This window comes from Orycteropus afer, unplaced genomic scaffold (genome assembly GCF_000298275.1).
Source record: "Orycteropus afer afer isolate SDZICR_OR568_19922 unplaced genomic scaffold, OryAfe1.0 scaffold00020, whole genome shotgun sequence".
NCBI lineage: Eukaryota > Metazoa > Chordata > Mammalia > Tubulidentata > Orycteropodidae > Orycteropus > Orycteropus afer.
In genome coordinates, this window is record NW_006921607.1 from 5,652,552 (window position 1) to 5,672,652 (window position 20,101).

General features: G+C 45.8%; 2 protein-coding genes across 2 annotated transcripts in view; both read right to left on the bottom strand.

The window, feature by feature from the left end:
* RBCK1 (RANBP2-type and C3HC4-type zinc finger containing 1) overlaps positions 1–6,031 on the bottom strand; it is a 23,455-nt gene extending 17,424 nt beyond the window's left edge. Inside the window, exons 1-2 of the mRNA XM_042783587.1 lie at positions 6,010–6,031; positions 4,669–4,813 (exon numbers count right to left, since the gene is read on the bottom strand). Of these exons, the coding sequence (XP_042639521.1) occupies positions 4,669–4,813; positions 6,010–6,031 (167 nt within the window). The remainder of the gene's footprint in view (positions 1–4,668; positions 4,814–6,009) is intronic.
* An 8,922-nt stretch (positions 6,032–14,953) lies between these two features.
* The window catches only part of TRIB3 (tribbles pseudokinase 3), an 18,899-nt gene continuing 13,751 nt past the window's right edge, over positions 14,954–20,101 (bottom strand). The window contains exon 3 of the mRNA XM_007934514.1: positions 14,954–15,446. Coding sequence (XP_007932705.1) covers positions 14,954–15,446 — 493 coding nt within the window. The remainder of the gene's footprint in view (positions 15,447–20,101) is intronic.

Below are 20,101 nucleotides of genomic sequence, written 5' to 3' on the forward strand. Positions count from 1 at the left end.
AAAAAAAAAAAAAAAGCCTGGTAATGGTAGAACAGTAGATATATAGACCAATGAAGAGTTCAGAAATAAACCCACCCATCGATGGTCAATTAATTTTTGACAAGGGTGCTAAGCCCATTCGATGGGAAAAGAAGAGTCTCTTCAATAAATGGTGCTGAGAAAATCGAATTTTCATATGCAGAAAAATGAAACAGGATCCATGCCTCACACCATACACAAAACAAATTCAAAATGGATTGACCACCTAAAAGAGCAAACTAAAACCATAAAACTCTTAGAAGAAAACAAAGGGACAATGCTGTGAAGTGTAGCTTTTAACAATGGATTATCTAATATAACAAAACCATCAACAGAAAAAGGCAAAATAAATAAATGGTATCTCATAAAAATTGAAAACTTTTATTAGAAGATTTTACCAAGAAAATGAAAGGATAAGTTATCGACTAGGGGAATATCTTTGGAAATCATGTATCTGACAATAGATAAGATAAGCCAAATAACTAAGATATAAAACACTTTGACAACAAAAAGATAAATAACTCAATCATGAAATGGGCAAAGGACCTGAACAGGCATTTCACCAAAGAGGACATTCAAATAGCCACCAAACACATGAAAAGATGCTCAGTATCATTAGCCATCAGAGAGGTGCAAATCAAAACAATGAGATAGCATTTCACTGCCACTAGGATGGCTAAGATAAAAAAGGTAGAAATAATCTAAATGCCCATCAACAAACAAATGGATAAACTGTGGTACATACATACAACAGGGTACTACTCATCCTGTAGGAGAAATCAAGTCTTGACACATGCCGTAACATGGATGGACTCTCTATAAGATATTATGGTGAGTGAAATAAGTCAATCGCAAAAGTACAAATATTGTATGACCTCACTTACATAAAAAGATAAATGTATAGAGAACAAAGTTTATTAGTGGTTACCAGGGACAAGAGAGGGGGGAAAGGGAAGGGTTAATGGTGACAGTAATATTGCACTGATTAAGGGCAGGGCTGCACAGCTGATTACTGCATCTGCTGTCAGTAAGTTGTCCATGTGTACAAAGTTGAATTGGCCAAAGTTGTGTGATAGATATATTTACAACAACAAAAAGAGAGTAGTTGCTGAGGCTACTTACATACAACCAAATACCTGGTTTTTTGGTTTGGAGCCATGGTTTTATGGGACAGCCCAGTTATTGGGTTAATAACGTTAGTGTTTCTGTTCTCCCTTCTAGTTCAATGAGTAGCACCTGGGGTCTTAAACGTTTGCAAGCGGTCATCCAAGGCACAAGAATTGGTCTTTATTCGCCTTGAGCAAGAAAGGAAGGAGAATAGGAAGAGGATATGAAATGTGTGGTTAATTGCCTCCATGAACAACTGCCTCATTTGCCATGAGACCAGAAGAACTGGATGGTGCCCAGCTATCATTACTGAACATTTTGATCAAAGATTCTGTACAAGAATTCTGATCAAAAGGGGGAAATGCAGAACAGAGTTTAAAATTCTCACAGACTCCAGACTTTCTAGCGCCAAGGAGGATCCCCTGAAACTATTGCTGTGAGACAATCTTTAAACCTTAAAGCATTAATATCCTCTGAAGTCTTAAAACTAAACAATAGTTTAACTTACTAGTAAAAAATGTCTACTTTTAAGAAGTATCTATATGGGATCAAAGCGATACCGGAAACTCAAACGATGAGACAGGAAACTTAGGGGACAATGAAGTTCTGTTAATGGAAGAGAAGCAACTCAGAAGGAGGGTGAGAATGGTTACACAACTCGATGTCACTAAATGGTACATGTAGAAAACTGCTGAAATGGTGTATGTTTTGCATGAAACAAAATTAATTATTAAAAAATCAATAAATAAAAACCGCTGCCATCAAGTCAGTACCAACTCATGGCAACCCCTTGTGTACAAAGCAGAAATGCTCTCACAGATTCTAGCCAAGAAAATCCTATGGGGCAGTCCTACAGGGCAGGATCAGAATCGACTCACAGGCACCTAACAGTAACACCACCCTACAGTGCTAAGGTTTTTTGGTGACTTTCCTTTACTTTGTCTTTCTAAGCAATCAATTCAGTTCTCAGAGAAACAATTTCCTTTCAACACTCAGGTTTTAAGTACAGGCATACCTCGGAGATGTTGCAGGTTTGGTTCTAGACCACTGCAATAAAGCAAGTATCACAATAAAGTGAGATGCATGAATGTTTTCGAGTTTCCAGTGCCTATAAAAGTTCTATTTACACTATACCGCAGTCTACTAAATAGGCAATAGCACTAAGAAAAGGTCTGAAATATTGCATGAGAAATATGAAACTGTGACAGAGACATGAAGTGAGCACATGGTGTTAGAAAAATGGCACCGACAGACTTGCTTGACACAGCATTGCCACAACCTTCAATTTGTAAAAACTGCTATATCTGCGAAGCATAATAAGGCAAACCACAATAAAGCGAGGTATGCCTGTAAAGTAATAGCTAATTAAATTATTACAATAATTAAGTACAACTGGTATAAACAGGTTAGGAAGTAAACTCAACCAACTGTTGTTAGTGCCAGCTCTGCTGTCGTTAATAGCAGCTCCATTGCTAAGAAGAGCAGGCCTGCAAGAAGGGCCTGCTGGCCGAGAGCCTCTCAAAATGTAGGTTCCAATTCAACCAGCCTATGGTGAGGCTGCTGATCCACGGACCTCACTTTGAGTAGCAAGATCTGGCTGACCCTGTACTTCAAGCTGTGAGCAGCACTATTCCTTACAGAGGAACCTACAGTGCCAGTTATTTGGGGACTCAGGTGGAAGTCAACTCAGAGAGCTTGTACTATGATACTTAACAAAAACCAGAAAGTCAGGAAAAGGACAGGTGGGAGATGATTGTGCTAAACTGCTCATTTTTTCATAGCAAGAAGTCCACAAGTACTGTCTTATGTCACTGTATCAAGAAATACATATTTCAAAATCAAATGGCTAATTGATCTACAGATATGCAAACTTTTATCAAAATCCCAGCTGACTTCTTTGCAGAAATTGACAAGACGATTCTAAAATTCACATGGAAATTCAAAGCAGCCAGAATAGAAAAAAACATTTTGAAAAATAACAAAGTCAAAAGACCCACACATCTCAATTTTAAAACTTACTACAAAGTTATAGTAATTAAATGTGGAACAAAACTCAAAATCATAAAAAAAAAAGGGGGGGGCCAAGTTTACTAGTCTGATAGAGCCTGGTGGAACCCCTGAGACTACGGCGCCTAACTGCCCGTCAGGTCTGGAATTGAACCCACACCTGTGGCTTCCAGCCAAACAAAAGACAGGCATGTTAGCTGAACATTTACATTAGCTAGATACACTTCTTTGTTCAGGGAGACAGCTCAGGGAGAGTACATAGGAGGGAAAGTCACAGGGAAGAGGTAACTATGGGAAGGGAGTAAGGAGAGAACTGTTGTACTGGGGAAAATTGCTGTCAATGTCATGAAACAAAGTATATGTGAACTGCTGTATGGAAAATGAATTTGCTCTGTAAACTTTCACCCAAATCACAATAACATTAAAAAAAAAAAAGCTACAGAAATGAAAACAGTATGGTACTGGCATAGGACAGACCTGTAGATGACTGGAAAAGAAATGAGAACCCAGAAATAAACCCTTACACTGAGGTCAATTAATTTTTGACAAAGGTACAAGATGATTAAGTGGGGAAAGAATCTTGTTTTCAACAAATGGTGCTAGGACAACTAGAAATCCACACAGAAAAGAATATACCAGATATCAAAATTAACTGAAAATAGACCAAAGACCTAAATACAAGAACTAAAACTATTAATATTCTTAGAAGAAAATATAGCACAAGTCTTCATGACCTTGGAGTAGGCAACGGCTTCTTAGATATGACATTAAAAGTACAACCAACCAAAGAAAACAGACGATCAAAACTGGGCACGATGAAAATGAAAAACTTTTGTGCTTCAAAGAACACCATCAAACAGTGAGAAGACAACCCACCAAATAGGAAAGAAAATATATGCAAATCATGTACCTGATAAAGGATTTGTTCCAGAATATATAAAAAACTATTAGGAACTCTTACAATTCAATAACAAAAATACAAATAACCCAATTAAAAAACAGGCAAAAGATGTGAATAGACAGTTCTCCAAAGATACACAGAGAGCCGACAAGCACATGAGAAGATGCTCAACATCATTAGCCTCAAGGAGATACCAATCAAAACCGCAAGACAGCACCCTGCACCCACTAGGACAGGTATATAACTCACATATAAAGCATGTACTACATACACACAATTTTCTATACGTGGAAAAACAGAATGACAGAGCAAAGCAAATGTGGTAAAATGTTAGTATTTGGAGAATGAGGGTAAAGGGCACGAGAATTCTTTGTACAACTCTTTGCACAATTTTGCAACTCTTCTGCAAGTCTGATATATTTCAAAATAAAAATTTAAAATAAACACTAGCTAGTACTATCATCCCGATTTTCAGGTAGAAAACTGAGGCACAGAGATAGGAAGGCACTTGCCCAAGGTCACAAAGCTGGTAAGTGCCAGAGCCAGAAATGAACTCAACCCCTTCCGACACCCACCCCTGCCCAGCTGTTCTGGAAACAGTTCTGATTTCCTCCCAGGGTGTCCTATATCCTCACCTGATGTCCTGTGTTGGAGTGACCTCAGGCTTCAGCTGCACACTCAGGGGCACCTTTCGCTCTGCCAACCAGATGGCACACTGCACGGCCACCTTCTCATCCCCGCCCACCACTGCTCGGGTGAGGCTCAGGGCCATCTCCTCTGCTGAAAGCCAGCACAGAAGGAACACATTAGCACCACGGAGTATCTCCTACTTACCTTCAACCAAACCAAAAAAAAAAAAAAAAAAAAACCCACTGCCATCAAGTCGATTCAGACTCACAACGCCCATTGGGTTTCCAAGGTAGTAAATCTTTACAGAAGTAGATTGGCCAATCTTCCTTCTGCAGAGAGGCTGGTGGGTTTGAACCGCCAACCTCCTGGTTAGCAGTCAACTCCTTAGGCATTGTACCACCAGAGCTCCTTACATACCTTCAAAAGGAAGCTTAAAACTCCCTTCCTCTGGGAGGCCTTCTCTGACATTCTCCCCACTCCTCCCCATCCCAGGCTTAGTTGGGTTTTTTCCTTCATACTTCCATTCGTTTATCTGACAAGCATTTATTGAGCTATTACTGTGTACTGGTTCCTGTTCCAGGAACTGGGATTCAACAGTGAGTAAGAAACAGGGTCCCCTCTCCTCATGGACTTCCTAGCCCAGTGGGGAGACAGACAACTAACAAGTTTAACCAAAGAACAACAAAAAAACTTCAGATTGTGATCCATGCTCATAAGGAGATAAACCAGGTAAGGAGATCAGGAAGGTTTCTGGGAGGTGGCAATATTGAAGCTGAGACTTGCAGAAGGAACTGGACGTGTCAGGCAGGACTCAGGGAAGAGTGTTCCAGGTGGAGAGAAAAGCAATGGCAAAGGCTTTGAGGCAAGAAATAGTTGGATTAGAACCAAAAAGCTATTGAGGTCAGCAAAGCCACCAGGCCTCGTGGACTCTAAGGGCTGTAGGTTTTGTTCTGAGAATAGGGAGGAGCAAGGGACGATTGAGAGCAGGGCAGTGGCGAGACCCGACTTGAGTCCTACAAAGCCGTGTGGTGGAGCCAAGAAAGGTGGCCATGAGACTCCCAACTAGCCAAGTAGGCTGAGGTCTGTCTGTCTCCCCAATCACCACCACCACCCACAGCAGGGAGGTCTCCAAGTTCAACGTCCTGTGTCCTCTAGAAGCTCCCACTCGGATCTCCGCACAGAGCTAACCAAGGAGATCTCGGGACCCAAGTAAATGAGTAACAAAACATCTCCGGAAGCCAGGGGCTCCCAAGGGAGAAAACTGAGGGCCAGGTTGACAGTGGGAAGGTCTTTGTCGGCGAGGATCCGCCTCATAAACCCGCTACCTGCCTCCCGTCTGTGCTCACCTTTCTTGGTCTTCTCGTCCATGTGGCGCAGGTGGGCCCATCCCCCCAGGAGGGGACTGCGGCTCCTGGAAAACGCTACCTCCGGGTCACCTGGGGGAGGGCGGACGAACAGGAACAACTAAACCTCAGTTGAGCGCCCTCAGGCGAGGCCTGAGCACTCTCTGGGCCGCCTTGTCCCCGGCGGCTGATGGGTCGCATCACACAAGCCCAGGAACCGGAGATCCGGCCTGGGATAGACACGAATTGGGACCCCGCATAAGAGCCTGAAAGGGCAGGGGTCACGGATCCGGGCACTCACGTAGCGAACGTAAAAACAGGACAGGCCTGCACCGGAGCTCCGGCCGGACGCCGTAGAGCCGAGCCACTGAAGCCAGGGGGAGGTACCCACTTCTCCTTCAGGCACGCCCGGTGCTGGGATTCCAGCCCACCACGCTCCCCTGCCCCAGAGGCCCCGATTTTCGAGAAGAAAAGCAGGTTTCGCGGAAGAGAAAGTGAAAGTGGCGGTCCCGGAAGTGGGGCGGGGCGGTAGCGGAAAATTGTCGTCTGATCCAGGAAACACCACCGCCCCCTGGCGCGCGCGCGCGTGCCCGAGAGGGCGACGCCGGGCGGAGGCCTAGTCCGTCCGTGGCTCTCCCTGTCCCGCTGCAGGACAAAGAAGGTTCCGGGCGCTCAATCCCCTATCCGGGCGTCCCCGCCCGGGTTTCCGGGGCTGACTCTCCACTCCCCGACCCTCACTCCCTCACCCGGCCGCGCTTCCCGCGCAGAGAACGGAGGGAGGACGGAGTGGAAGCAGGCTCTGGTGGACTGTCAGGGAGCGCGTACTGCGAACCCGCGCGACGCGTAGCCAGCCTCCGAGGTACCTGCTTTCCCTAGCCCCCAACACACCGTGGCCAGCCCGGGTCTTTAGCCTCGTTTGCAGGTGAGGAAACGGAGGTGCTGTTTGTGACTGCCCAAGGTCGCACAGCCTGGAATTGAATCCATGCCTGGCTGACTTGGGAAACCACCCTCTGCCGGCCCGACGTTGCCTCTTAGGTGGCGTTCACTCTCCACGTGTTTACTGAGTCACTAGTGAAGCGTGCGTCGCTTGGCACAGACCAGGCTTCTACATCCTCCAGGCCCCTCCGCCCCCCTTTTTACTCCCACCCCTCATCCCATAGAGCAGCAGATCCTGTCGGCTCCACCTGCAGAGTAGATATACCATCTGTCACCTGTCACCTCCATGCCCTACCCGCTCTGGGCTCTTTAGATGTCCTGCACCAACTTCCTTACTGGGCCCCTTAATTCCGCTTTTGCCCCACTACAATCTATTTTCCACCCAGCTGCCAGGGGGTCTTGTTAAAATATAAGTCAAAGTATGTCACTCCCCTGCTTAAAACACTCCTACAGTTCCCATTTCAGTTAAAGCCAAATTCCCCCAGGACCTTCATCTGCCCCAACACACAAACATCCCATCTCCCTGCCTTCATCTCAGACTACTCTCTCAACTCACTCCACTCAAGACCCACTGGCCTCCTGGATCTTGGATCCTGGAACAGGTCGGGCACACTCCTACCTCAGGGCCAGCTCAGTGAGGGTAGGGATATTTGTCTGTTTTGTTCCTGTTTGTTTTGTCTGCTGTGTTCCTGGTGTCTAGAACAGTTCCTAACTCATCATAGGTGCTCAAAGATTGTTTATTGAATGAATGAATGAGCATTTGAATCATTTGGGGAGCTTTTAAAAATCTTGATACCTGGGCCACATCCCAGATCAATTGAATTAGAATCTCTGGGAATGAGGCCCAGGCATCAGGATGTTTTTAAAACTCTCTGGTGTTTGCAATGAGGAGCCAAATTTGAGAATCACCCTTCTAGAATTTCCCATAGGGATGATCTTCTGGTGACAAAGTTCTTCAGTGTTTGTTTGAAAAGTTCTTTCTTTAAATCTCATTCTTGATAGACATTTTCACTGGATATAGATGTCTATCTGGCAGGCATTTCAGCACCTTGGAGATAGCGTTCCATTCTCTTCTAGCTTCCATTGTTGCTGTTGAGACATCACTTACCAGTCTAATGGCTGTTCTTTTTTAGACCAACTTTATTGAGATATAATTTGTATACAAGTAGTTTTAGTACATTTACAGAATTGTGCAACCATCACCACAGTCTAATTTTAGAATTTTTTGTTCACCTCAAAAAGAAACCCTGATCCAATAGAGCCTGGTGTAACCACTGAGACTATGGCCCCTAGCTGCCCTTCAGGTCTGGAATTGAACCCACAACTGTGGTTTCCAGCCAAACAAAGTACAGGCATGTGAGTTAAACATTTGCCTCAAGTGGACACCCGCCCTGGAGAGAACAATCATGGGAGAAGGAAGGGCTGCTTATGCACAGGGAGATAGCTCAGGGTGCAGAAGAGTATGAAGGGATGGACACTGGGAGGAGGTAACTATGGGGAGGAAGTGGGAGGGGAGCTGCTGCATTGTGGATTTTGGTCAATGACATGCGACAAGGTATATGTGAACTGCTGTATGAAAAGTGAATTTACTCTGTAAATCTTCACCCAAATCCTAATTAAAAAAAAAAGAAACCCTGACCCCAGTCACTCCTCATCCAACATCTCCACTCTTTTGTGCTGTCAGTTCCAACTCATAGTGACCCTATAGGACACAGTAGAAGTGTCCTATAGATTTCCTAGGCTGTAATCTTTACTGAAGGAGCCCTGGTTAGACACTCCGCTACTAACCTGACGGTCAGCAGTTTAAACCTGTGGTGCAATGAATTGCTTGGTATGGCCCTTCTACTCATGGTCTTTGTGACACCCACCAGATTGCTGGGTGGAACTATGCAAATGTAAGGTGCTTGTGGCCCACCAAGGGGACTGGATATCTTGCTAGTAATGTCATTTAGGTACATGGCGCCCTTCTGGAGGAGCCATGGAAATAAGCTGTATGGAACCTGCGGTGTAGTATATTACCTGGTATGGCTTTCTAGCCATAAGTCTTTGTAAACTCAGTGGTGGAAATTGCTGTGAGAGACTGAGGAGCTCCTGATTGTAAAGTTATCCACCTGGGGTATTTCTGTTGGACGTGGCACAAAGCAGTGTTCTGGGAAGTTTGCTCTCAGGTGCTTAAAATTCTGATGTTGATTGGCTAGTTTGGCCACTCTGCCAAGCTCAAAGGGAGACCTCCTAGAGGCAGAACGCTCTCTGACTGGTTGCTGAGAAAGGCATTCTGCTGAGAGAAATGCACTCCTGAGAAACACGTTGCTGGGAAAGAGATGCAGGAGACAAACGTTGCTGAGAGAGACACCAAGGGACATGCACTGCTGGGAGAGAGACTGTGAGAGACTGTTGGCTGAGAGGTGGTGGGCTGAGAGAGACTGAGCATTGTTCCTGAACTTGAATTGTAACCTGGTGATTCCCTAATAAACCCCATAATCTGTGAGTTTTGTGTGGTCACTGCAGTGAATTATCGAACCCATCAGAAAGGTGGTTGGTGCTGCAGGAGGAACGGTTGGTGTCAGGGTTGGTGAAAGGGCTGGAGGGAGGCAACATGTCTGGCCTCACATGAATAGGCCTTGGGCTACTGATGGTGATTCTGTCTTCCTCTTGTGGGGTTAGAGGGGGTCAGGACATGTGGCCTCCTTGCCCCTTTAGCAGAACCCTAATGTGGGGATTGGTTAGTTTTGTAATTCTGCTAGGCTTAAAGTGAGCCCTCCTAGAGGCAGAAGAGGTGATTCACTGCCATCCAAAATCCTGGGCCCTAGGTCCCTGTGCAGAGATGGCAGAAAGACAGTGGCCAGCAGAACCAAGAGACTGGCACAAGACAGAGCTGTGGGTTTGTCAGCCCACAGAGCATTTCTGGTTTTCTGCTGAGTGCATATGGGCAGAAGACTTGCTGGTGGAGTGGAGGGCACCTAAGTGTACCTATTGGCAGAGATAAAAGAGCTTTGTAACACTTGCCCAGGCAGGGCAGAGGCCAGGCCAAGAAGCTAAGGGCCAAAGAGTGACGTGTTTGAGGACATGGCCGAGGGGAGTTTGTCCTGATTGAAGAATTGTATCCTGAGCGTTCCTGACCCTAAGCTGCAACTTGTTGCTTCCCTAATAAACCCCCCAATCGTGAGTATTGTCTGTGAGTTCTGTGTGGCCATCACAGTGAATTATCAAACCCAGCAGAGAAGTAGTGGGTGCCATGGAGGGGTCTGTTGGTGTCAGAATTGGTAAAAAGATTGGAGGGTGGCAGCATGTCTGGCCTCATAGGAATCAGCTTTGGGCTGTTGGTGTTGATTCTTCTCTCTCTGCCTTGTGAAGTTAGAGAGATTCAGAGGATGATGCCACCCCTATGACCTTACAAAACCCATTAGCCCCTCTACTAGCCACTCCATGGGAGAAAGATTTAGCAGTCTGCTTCTGTAAAGAGTAAAGCCTTGGAAACCCTAGGGAGCAATTCTACTCCATCCTATAGGATCATTATGAATTGGAATTGATCCAGTGGCAACAAGTTTATTTCATTTATTTATTTTTGGTTTAGTCTTTACAGGAGCAAATTGCCAGGTCTCTTCTCCCACAGAGCAGCTGGTGAGTCTAAACCACTAACCTTCCAGTTAACACTGAGCACTTAACCATTGCACCATTAGGGCTCCTTCCCCCAACCCTAAACAAAAACCAAACCAGACCCACTACCATCAAGTCAATTCCAACTCATAGTGACCCCCATAGGGTTTCCAAGGCAGTAAATCTTTACAGAAGTAGATTGCCCAGTCTTCCTTCCATGGAGTGGCAAAAGCATTTGATTGTGTGAATCATAACAAATTATGGGTAACATTGAGAAGAATGGGAATTCCAGAACTCTTAATTGTACTCATGAGGAACCTGTACATAGACCAGGAGGCTATTGTTCAGACACAACAAGGGGAGACTGCAGGGTTCAAAATCACAAAGGGAATGTGTCAGGGCTGTATTCTTTCCCCATACTTATTCATTCACTTATTCTGTATGCTGAACAAATAATCTGAGAAGCTGGACTGAAGAAGAACGTGGCATCGGGATTGGAGGAAGAATCATTAACAACCTGCAAAATGCTGACGACACAACTTTGCTTGCTGAAAGTGAGGAGGACTTGAAGCACTTACTGATAAAGATTGAAGAATACAGTTTGCAGTATGGATTACATCTCAATATAAAGAAAATAAAAATTCTCAACAACTGGACCTATAAGCAACATCACGATAAATGGAGAAAAGATTGAAGTTGTCAAAGACTTCACATTGCTTGGTTCTACAATCAATGGCAGTAGAAGCAAGCAGTCAGGACATCAGAGGACATTTAGCACTGGGCAAATTGGCTGCAAAGGACCTCTTTCAAGGGCTGAAGAGCAAAGATGTCTCTTTGAGGACTAAGGTGTGTCTGACACAAGCCATGGTATTTTCAATCACTTTGTATGCACGTGAGAGCTGGACAATGAATAAAGAAGACTGAAGAAAAGTTGATGCTTTTGAGTTGTGGTGCTGGAAAAGGATGCTGAAAGTACCATGGACTGCTGAAAGATCTAACATATCTGTCCTGGAGGAAGTGCAGCCAGAAAGCTCCTTGGAAGCAAGAATGGGAGACTTCATCTCACCTACTTTGGTCATGTTGTTAGAAGGGACCATTCCCTGGAGAAGGATATCATGCTTGGTGAGATGGAGGGTCGATGAAAGAAGGGAAGGCCCTCAACAAGACGGATTGACAACAGTGCCTGTGGCCATGAGCTCAAGTATAGCCAGGATCGTGGAGCTGGCCCAGGACAGGGTGGTGTTTTGTTCTGCTGTGCATAGGGTCACTGTAAGTAGAATCATACAATATCTATTCTTTTATGTCTGACTTATTTCACTTGGTATGTTTTCAGTATTTATGTCATATCATGTATCACAACTTCATTTCTCTTTATGGTTGAATAACATCCTGTTGTATGTATGTACCACATTTTGGTTATCCATTCATCTGTTGGGTTTTTTCCACCTTTTGACTATTGCTACAATAAACATTGATGTACAAATATCTGTTTGAGACCCTGCTTTCAAGTGGAATTGCTGGATCGTATGATAATTGTTTAAATTTTTGAGGAGCCATCAAACTGTTTTCCACAGTGGCTGCAGCATTTTCCAGTCCCACCAGCAGTGGTGCACAGCATCCAGGGCCAGCCTCGAGGGGTGGACAGGGCTAAGGCAGAGAGAGAGGTGGCGGGCCTCCATCTGTCTTTGCTACTGCCACATGAATCTGGTGGTCGTCCTCCATCTGGTAGCTATGGGAAGACATGGCCTCAGAGTAAGTGGCGGTGACAGGACAAGAGAGAGATGGAAGCCCTTCAGCTCTTGACAGCCCTGAAATGACCTTTCCCCTCCCCTCATCACTTCTACTCCCACACCATTGGTCAGAACTAGTCATGTGACCCAGACCTACCTGTAAGGGCAGCAAGGACAGAAAAGAGAACAGCACGTGGTATATTTGGTGATGCCTGTCTTTGCCACAAAATTACCATAAGAGTAATTAAATCTTTAAAAAACATCTTTCTGTTCTATTAGACTGTGAGTCCTTGTAGGCAGGGGCCGTGTTGTCTTTCAGTAGGCATTCAATAATAGCTGTTGAGCTGCTAAGTGAATGACTAATGGGCAGGTCACAATATATTTATTGTATTTAGCTCCATGTTGCAGAGGAAATCCTCAAATTTCTAACAATCCCTCCCAAAAATGCATGTGATACTATAAAGCTCTGATGCAGTGATTAAATAAACATAAATAGAACATGAAAGACCCTACTAATTGATGTCAGGGGTGAGATTGCATCCATTACTTGGTAATAAGGGAATGGATTTTGCTGTTTGGGTAGTTTTCATGTGGCTGTCTCTGAGTTAACCTGGTCAAAAGTTCCAGCTTCAAGCCAAAACCAGGTGAGTCTTGTTCTCTGTTGTGTGGCCTTGGATGACTTATGGTCTTTCTAAACCTCATTGTGCTTATTTGTAAACAAGGCAGACCAGAGCACCTAGTGCCTAGGGTTGCTGATAGGATTGAATGAATTGGGTGTAATGTAGATAAAGAACTTGGCACAGTGCCTACCACTTGGCAGCCCTCATTTTGTTAGTTTGCCTCCCTTCCCCTTGCTCCACTGGCACAAGTGAGGGCATTCAGCCTGTGCAGGGGACTGGGGCAGGGGTTGGTGGAAGCTGGGCAGGGGAAGGGTACAAGGCAAGGGAGGCTTCATGTGTGTACACAATGGTTACTTAATTCACCCAGTCATTACTGGGAGCAGGGCTATGTTCTGGTCAATGCTGGGCACAGAGATGAGGTCATTACTGAGAGCAGGGCCATGTTCTGGTCAATGCTGGCCACAGACATGAGGCTGACTTGTCCCTCTCTGTATCAGTTAGCTTTTGCTGTATAACAAAACAGCCCAAACATGACTTAAGAAACTTATTTTATTTAGCTCATGTTTCTGTAGACCAGCCAAGTAATTCTTCCTTTCACTGATCTCTCCTGTGTGATGCTTTGGGCTACTGTAGCCATTGCACTGGTGGCCACCAAGGCAATAGAGCACAAAAAAAAAAGGGCCAGAGAACCTGGGTCCTTGCTACCAGCGGAGAGCCCGCCTCATCCACTGACTTCTCGTTGCATGTGAAAATGCATTTCACTCTTGTTTAAGCCACTTCTGATGCCGAGCTTCTGTGACTTGAAGCCAAAAACCACTCAACTAAGAGAGCTCTAGCTCCAGAAAAAACAGGGAATGCAGCTAGGTCTGCCGGGCTGCAGGGAGCTCCTCTCACACCCCATTCAGCTGAGGCTGAGACACAGGGCTCTAGCTGTTCACCAAGGATTCTGGTTTGGAGGCAGAGATGGGGAGACAAGGATAGACAGAATCTGGAGAAACAGATGTATTTTATAACTCCTTTATTAAGGCTCTAGTGGGTCAGTGGTTAAACCATTTGTCTGATAACCAAAAGGTCAGCAGTTCAACCCCACCAGCCATTTTACTGGAGAACGGTAAGGCAGTCTGCTTCCATAAAGCTTTACAGCCTTGGAAGCCCTATGGGGCTATAGGGTCACTATGAGTCAGAATCGACTCTATGGCATTGGGTTTGGTTTATTAAGGCACAAGATAAAAAAACATACACTCATGGCATCCAAAACCCACAGTGATGAAGTAAGATCGCTAGAACCAGGTCTGATACTTCCCAGGTGTCCAGAGGGCTATATACTCCTGCCTAATCCTGCCTCCCAACCCCTGTGCTCAGGTCAGGGGTCACCAAGGTGGACAGGCCTGGACCCTCATTCTAAGCCCTTTCTTGAATTAAATGAAGACCAGCCTCATACTTTGGATTCTTGTCTTCTGGCTCAAATCCTTGGCTCAGGCCTGGAAAAAGGATCTCTTGATCAAGAAGACAGCTGCTGGGAACACAATTCCCAGCATCCCTTGAGCTCTGGAGACCTTTGGCACAGGAATGCTTTCCTTTCTCTGAAGGTGCTAGACACAAAGGCAGCAGGATATTGGTGAAAGGGACTCTCCAAGGGACAGGCACCTCAGCTGCAGCACAAATGGTGCTGACACATGTGGGTCCTAACGTGTGTCTGGTGCAGACCCTGGCCAGTGGGCATGGAGAGGTGCCGCTGGCTCAAGAGCGCAGTGTATCAGTCAGCTCCATAAGGCAGGAGCGGGGTTGGCTCTTTTTCCAATGCTGTGTTCCAGCACCCAGAATAGGGCTTGGCACACAGCAAGCACCCAAGACGGACTTGTTGCATGCCCACTCCTTTGTACACAGGGCGTGGACACCACAGGTGTGTGGACACCACAGGCATGCAAACACACTGCATACTCCTCTTCCTTCCTCCCTCCTACAAGGCACTTAAAGCTTGACTTGGTTCAAAGGGGAGAGAGAAAGCTTGTAGACACCCTGAATCAATCCACTGTTAGCAGCTAAAGGTCTAGTAGGGTGGCCCTAGCCATACAGACCCACTTCCCTATCTCCCGCCTCTTCTTGAGCCGCCTCTGGCCCTGGCCCATCAGGAACCACCTGGTCAGCCTCCCGGAGGTGGGACCAGGATGGGGCTAAGGGGCGAGGATCCTCTCGCAGCCAGGGGTGCAGCAGGATGCCCGCAGCTGTGAGCCGTTCAGCTGGCTCCCGTCGCAGAAGGCAGCGGACCAGGCAGCTGGCCGAGGCTGAGAGGCCCTCAGGCAGGGCAAAGGCCCCGCGGCGGATCTTGCCAAAGAGCAGGGCAGGCTCTGAGTCCTGGAAAGGGTAATGGCCGGCCAGCATGGTGAAGAGCGCCACGCCGAGGCTCCACACATCCGCTGCCTTGCCAGAGTAGGATGCCCGTGAGCTGAGAATCTCAGGCCCCACGTAGGCTGGGCAGGCACGCTTGTCCCACAGACTGTCATCTGGCCCAGTCAGCACAAAGGCGTCCTCCAGGTTCTCCAGCACCAGCTTCGTCCTGAGGCCAGGGGAGAAGCACAGGGGTCAGGTCCTATTGCGTCTCCATCCCACTACCCCACGTTATACCCCTAAGGGCATCCACTTCCTGAGTGCCTGCTGGCATTTGGCAAATAGGAACCAGTCCCGTTAGTCTAGCATGACTGATCGTGCTTCACAAATGAGAAAACTTCAGCTCAGAGAGAGGTCAGTTCTGTCATTTTTTTTTCAGGTTTTCCAATTTTTTCTTTTAATTGTGATTTGGGTGGAAATTTACATAGTTAATTAGTTTTCCATTCAACCATTCCTACACATTTTGATTTCTTTGTTGATGCCATGTGTTTTCAGTAATAGAAAGCATGGTGAAATCAAAGAAAACATTTTTTTAAGGTAATAGGGATTTTGATACAATTATGTGGGTCACTTGTGTCCCAAGTGGACTCTGGTGGTATAATTGGTGGAGTGAGGTCCATTTTTGCAATCCCCACAACGTAACAGCACTCTTCCCACTCCCTCCCTGTTTTTACCAGTTGCATGTGTCCTTTCTTCCTATCCCTTCCTGCCTCTGAGCTTTATCCTTGGACAAATGCTGCTCCTTTGGTCTCTTACAGCTGATTGTTCTAACAGGTGCACACCTCCCTGGTGTTACTGTTCACCTTATAGGCCTATTGTGTGGTTGAAAGTTGGGCCATGGGGGTAAGTTTGGTTCCAGGCCTAAATGTTGTCTATGGGCCATAGTCTTGGGGTTTCACGAGTCTCTGTCAGACCGGTAAGCCTGGTCTTTTTGATGATTTTGAGTTTTGTTCCACATTTTTCCCCACTCTATCCAGGACCTACAACTGTGATCCCTTTCAGAGCAGTCAGTAGTGCTGGCCAAGCACTATCTAGTTCTTCTGGTCTCAAGGAGTAAATCATATTTCAAGGTCACAGAGTAATTACATTTCAACTAAGACTCCCAGAGAGGCATATTCCCCAATAGTCCCTTGGGGAGGAGCCTGAGAGGGTTAATTCTCAAACCTGATGCAAACTCAGAGTCCAAGCAGGTTATAAAGTAAGAGATCTAGAAAATGGGGACAGTGCCAAATATCTTAGTATAAACCTGCCTAAAAAGGGCACCACTAACAACATGGAGTCTGTGGTAGTTCAGTTTGTGTGTCAACTTGGCTGGGCCTGGTTGAGTGGCTGGGCAGCTGGTGGTAGTTAATCCCCATGAGGAGACTGGCAATCAGCTCCATGGTGGGCTCTACCACAAGCAGCTGGGTAGCTGCCTTTGGGTATGTGGGCTTCTTGTATATAAGGAGAAGCCTTTGGGAATGGTCTCTAGCCCATGGCATGCTTGGACCTTGCGTGTAGCTGTGTCAATGCTCAGCAGCCTGCCATGCTCTGCTGACCATGGGACTTAAAATGGACTTAAGTTAATGGCCTGCCGTGTGGTTTGGTAACATCGGGACTGTGCCTTTTTACTTGTCAACCTTGGGGCTTCCAGCCTCAGCAGCCAGCAGCCTTCTGAGTGAAGAAACGCCTCTAGCTCCAGTGAGTCGGGAGCAGGAGGCAGAGCTGGACCCCAAGGTTGAGGGGCTTTCACCCAGCCCCTAGAGCCTGGCACTTTGAACTTGGACTTACAGCCTCCAAATTGTAAGAATAAACTCCTGTTTGTTAAGGCCATCCCATTTGTGGTATATTCTTGTCAGGGCAGCACTAGGGAACCAGAACAGAGTCCTTGACTGGCACAGTTAACATGCTCGGCTCCTAACAGAGAGGTTGAAGGTTTGAGTCCACCCAGAGGCAGCTCAGAAGAAAGGCCTGGCAATCTGCTTTAAAAATATCAACATTGAAAACCATGTGGAGCACAGTTCTATTCTGATACACATGGGTCACCACGAGTCAGAAATCGGTTCCACAGCAACCGATGCATGCGTAGCTACAACACAGTCCGATACTGATCAAGTGTCCACTGGGTACTTGTCTCATCGCATTGTGTGCTCGTAAGCCTCTAAGGAAGAGAGCATTTTACAGATGGAGGAACTGAGTCGTCACCTAGCTCTAGGGTATGGAGCTGGGATTTGAGCCCACATGGTGGCACAGTGCCTGAGGCATTGGACTACTAACCAGAAGGTTGATGGTTTAAACCCACCAGCTGCTCCGCAGAAGCAAGATGGGGCAGTCTACTTCCATAAAGATTTACCACCTTGGAAATCCAATGGGGGTCGCTAAGAGTCAGAATCGACTTGATAGCAGTGGGTTTGTTTTTTTTTAGTTTGTTAGGCTCCAGAGTCAGTGCTATGAACCTCTTATGTTGGCCCAAAAGAAGCCAGAAGTCCATATTTTCATGAAAAAGTCCCAGTCTTTAAATATTGGCAACCAACTCCAATTGAAAACACAAGCAAACGTGTATGGGGGGCAAAAAAACCCTTTTTGAAGGTGAGGACCAGATTTGCTGGTCCAATAGAGCCTGGTGGAACCACTGAGACTATGGCCCCTAGCTGCCCTTCAGGTCTGGAATTGAACCCACACCTGTGGTTGCCAGCCAAACAATGTACAGGCATGTGAGTTAAACATTTACCTCAAGTAGACACACGCCTTAGAACAATCATGGGAGAAGGAAGGGCTGCTTATGCACAGGGAGACAGTTCAGGGCGCAGGAGAGTACGGAGGGATGGTCACTGGGAAGAGGTAACTATGGGGAGGAAGTGGCAGGGGAGTTGTTGCATTGTGGTAAACTGTGATCAATGACATGAGACAAAGTATATGTGAACTGCTGTATGGAAAGTGAATTTGCTCTGTAAATCTTCACCCAAATAAAAATAAATTAATTAAAAAGAAGAAAAAGAGAAAAAAAGGAAAAAAAAATAATCTTACAAAATATCACCAAAGATGATACTGTATTATCTCTAGCATGTCCTTATTTCATTATACCTAAAAATAAAAAAATAAAAAATAAAAAAAAACCCTTTTTGTGGGGTGCCATTTGTGGCCTCTGCTTTAAACAAACCTCAGAGCACTCTAGATTACGTTAATAATAATTATTCTATTACCACTGCTTTTATCTTCTTCCTTAAGGCACTCAGTTCCTGGGTGCCTACCAATATTGTGCAAACACTGACCAATCCTATGAATCATAGCAATATTGAAGCAGCATTGTGGGTCCATTTTACAGGTGAAGAAAGCAAGGTTCAGGCAGCTGAAGCCATTGCTCAAGGCCAAAGAGCAAACAGGAAGCAGAACCGGGATTCGAACCCATTGTCCCTCTTCTACCCACTCAAAAAACCCAATGCCATCGAATTGGTTGTGATTCATAGTGACCCTACAGGATAGAGGAGAACTATCTCATAGGGTCTCTAAGGCTGTAAATCTTTACAGAAGCACACTGCCTCATCTTTCTCCCACAGAGAAACTGATGGGTTCAAACCACTGACCTCTCGGTAAGCTGCTGGGCACTTAACCACTGCACCACCAGGGTTCCTTCTACCCACCAGACTAACCAAACCTACTGCCATAGAGTCAATTCTGACTCAGCGACCCTATAGGACAGAGTAGAACTTCCCCATAGGATTTCCAAGGCTATAAACTTTACAGAAGCAGACTGCCTCATCTTTCCCTCAAAGAGCAGGCTGGTGGGTTCGAACTGCTGACCTTTTGGTTAACAGCCAAATGCTTTAACCACTACGTCACCAGAGTTCCTCCTCTACCTCTGCTTCTACCTACAGTGCTTCTCAAATTATTACCTTGAGAAGAAAAGGAAGCATGTTTTCACCTCCTGGAGGTCTAGGGGTGTCATCTTGACCCTAAGCTCAAAGTTTATTTAAAGTGTGTTAGCTTAAAGATCATTCTTCATTTTACATTCTGCGCCTCACTAAAGGCTTGTTTGTTTTAATCTAAAATGTAATGGAGGAAGGAAAGAAGGAAACAGAAGATCACCACTGCGCTAATAGAACAATAGCTGCAGGCAAGATGCTGTTAGCATTAGTGGCCAAATGTCTGGGGAGAAACTTGATGTTTATGTTGCCGGAAGGGAACTCCTCCAGGATACTTATTCACTCAAAACCAAAACAAAACCCACTTCCATGGAGTCAGTTACACCGCATGGCAACACCACATGTGACAGGGAACTGTGCTCCATACGGTTTTCTTGGCTGTCATTTTTACAGAAGCAGATCACCTTTCTGTGGCACCGTTGGGTAGGTTCGAACTGCTAACCTTTAAGTTAGGTGGCACCACCCAAAGACCTTATTTGTCAATTACGTGGAGAAAATTAGGCCCTTTTTAGAGTGGAGAAACCTGGCAGATGCTACCTTGACCAAGGGATCGAGTAATCACCAGTAATAAGACATAGTGACATCACACATATCCTGATAGGATGTGTCGAGAAGGATACATCATGTCTGGGCTATTCTTGCCAAAAATGTATAACTTCAGTTAAATGTCAGTTTAACTGTCAGAAAATACCCGTCAAATCCAAACTGAGGGATGTTCTGCAAAATAGCTGGCCAGTGCTCTTCAAAACTCTCAAGGTCAGGCGGGGCAAGATGGCGGACTAGGCAGAAGGATTGCACAGACCCTCTTCAACAAAGAAAAGGGAAACCAATTAACACAGATACAGAAGATAATCTTGGGCCACTGAGCCTCGAAGGAAAGGATGCAGATTTGGACTAGGCCCCAACTAGCAGAAGAATTTGC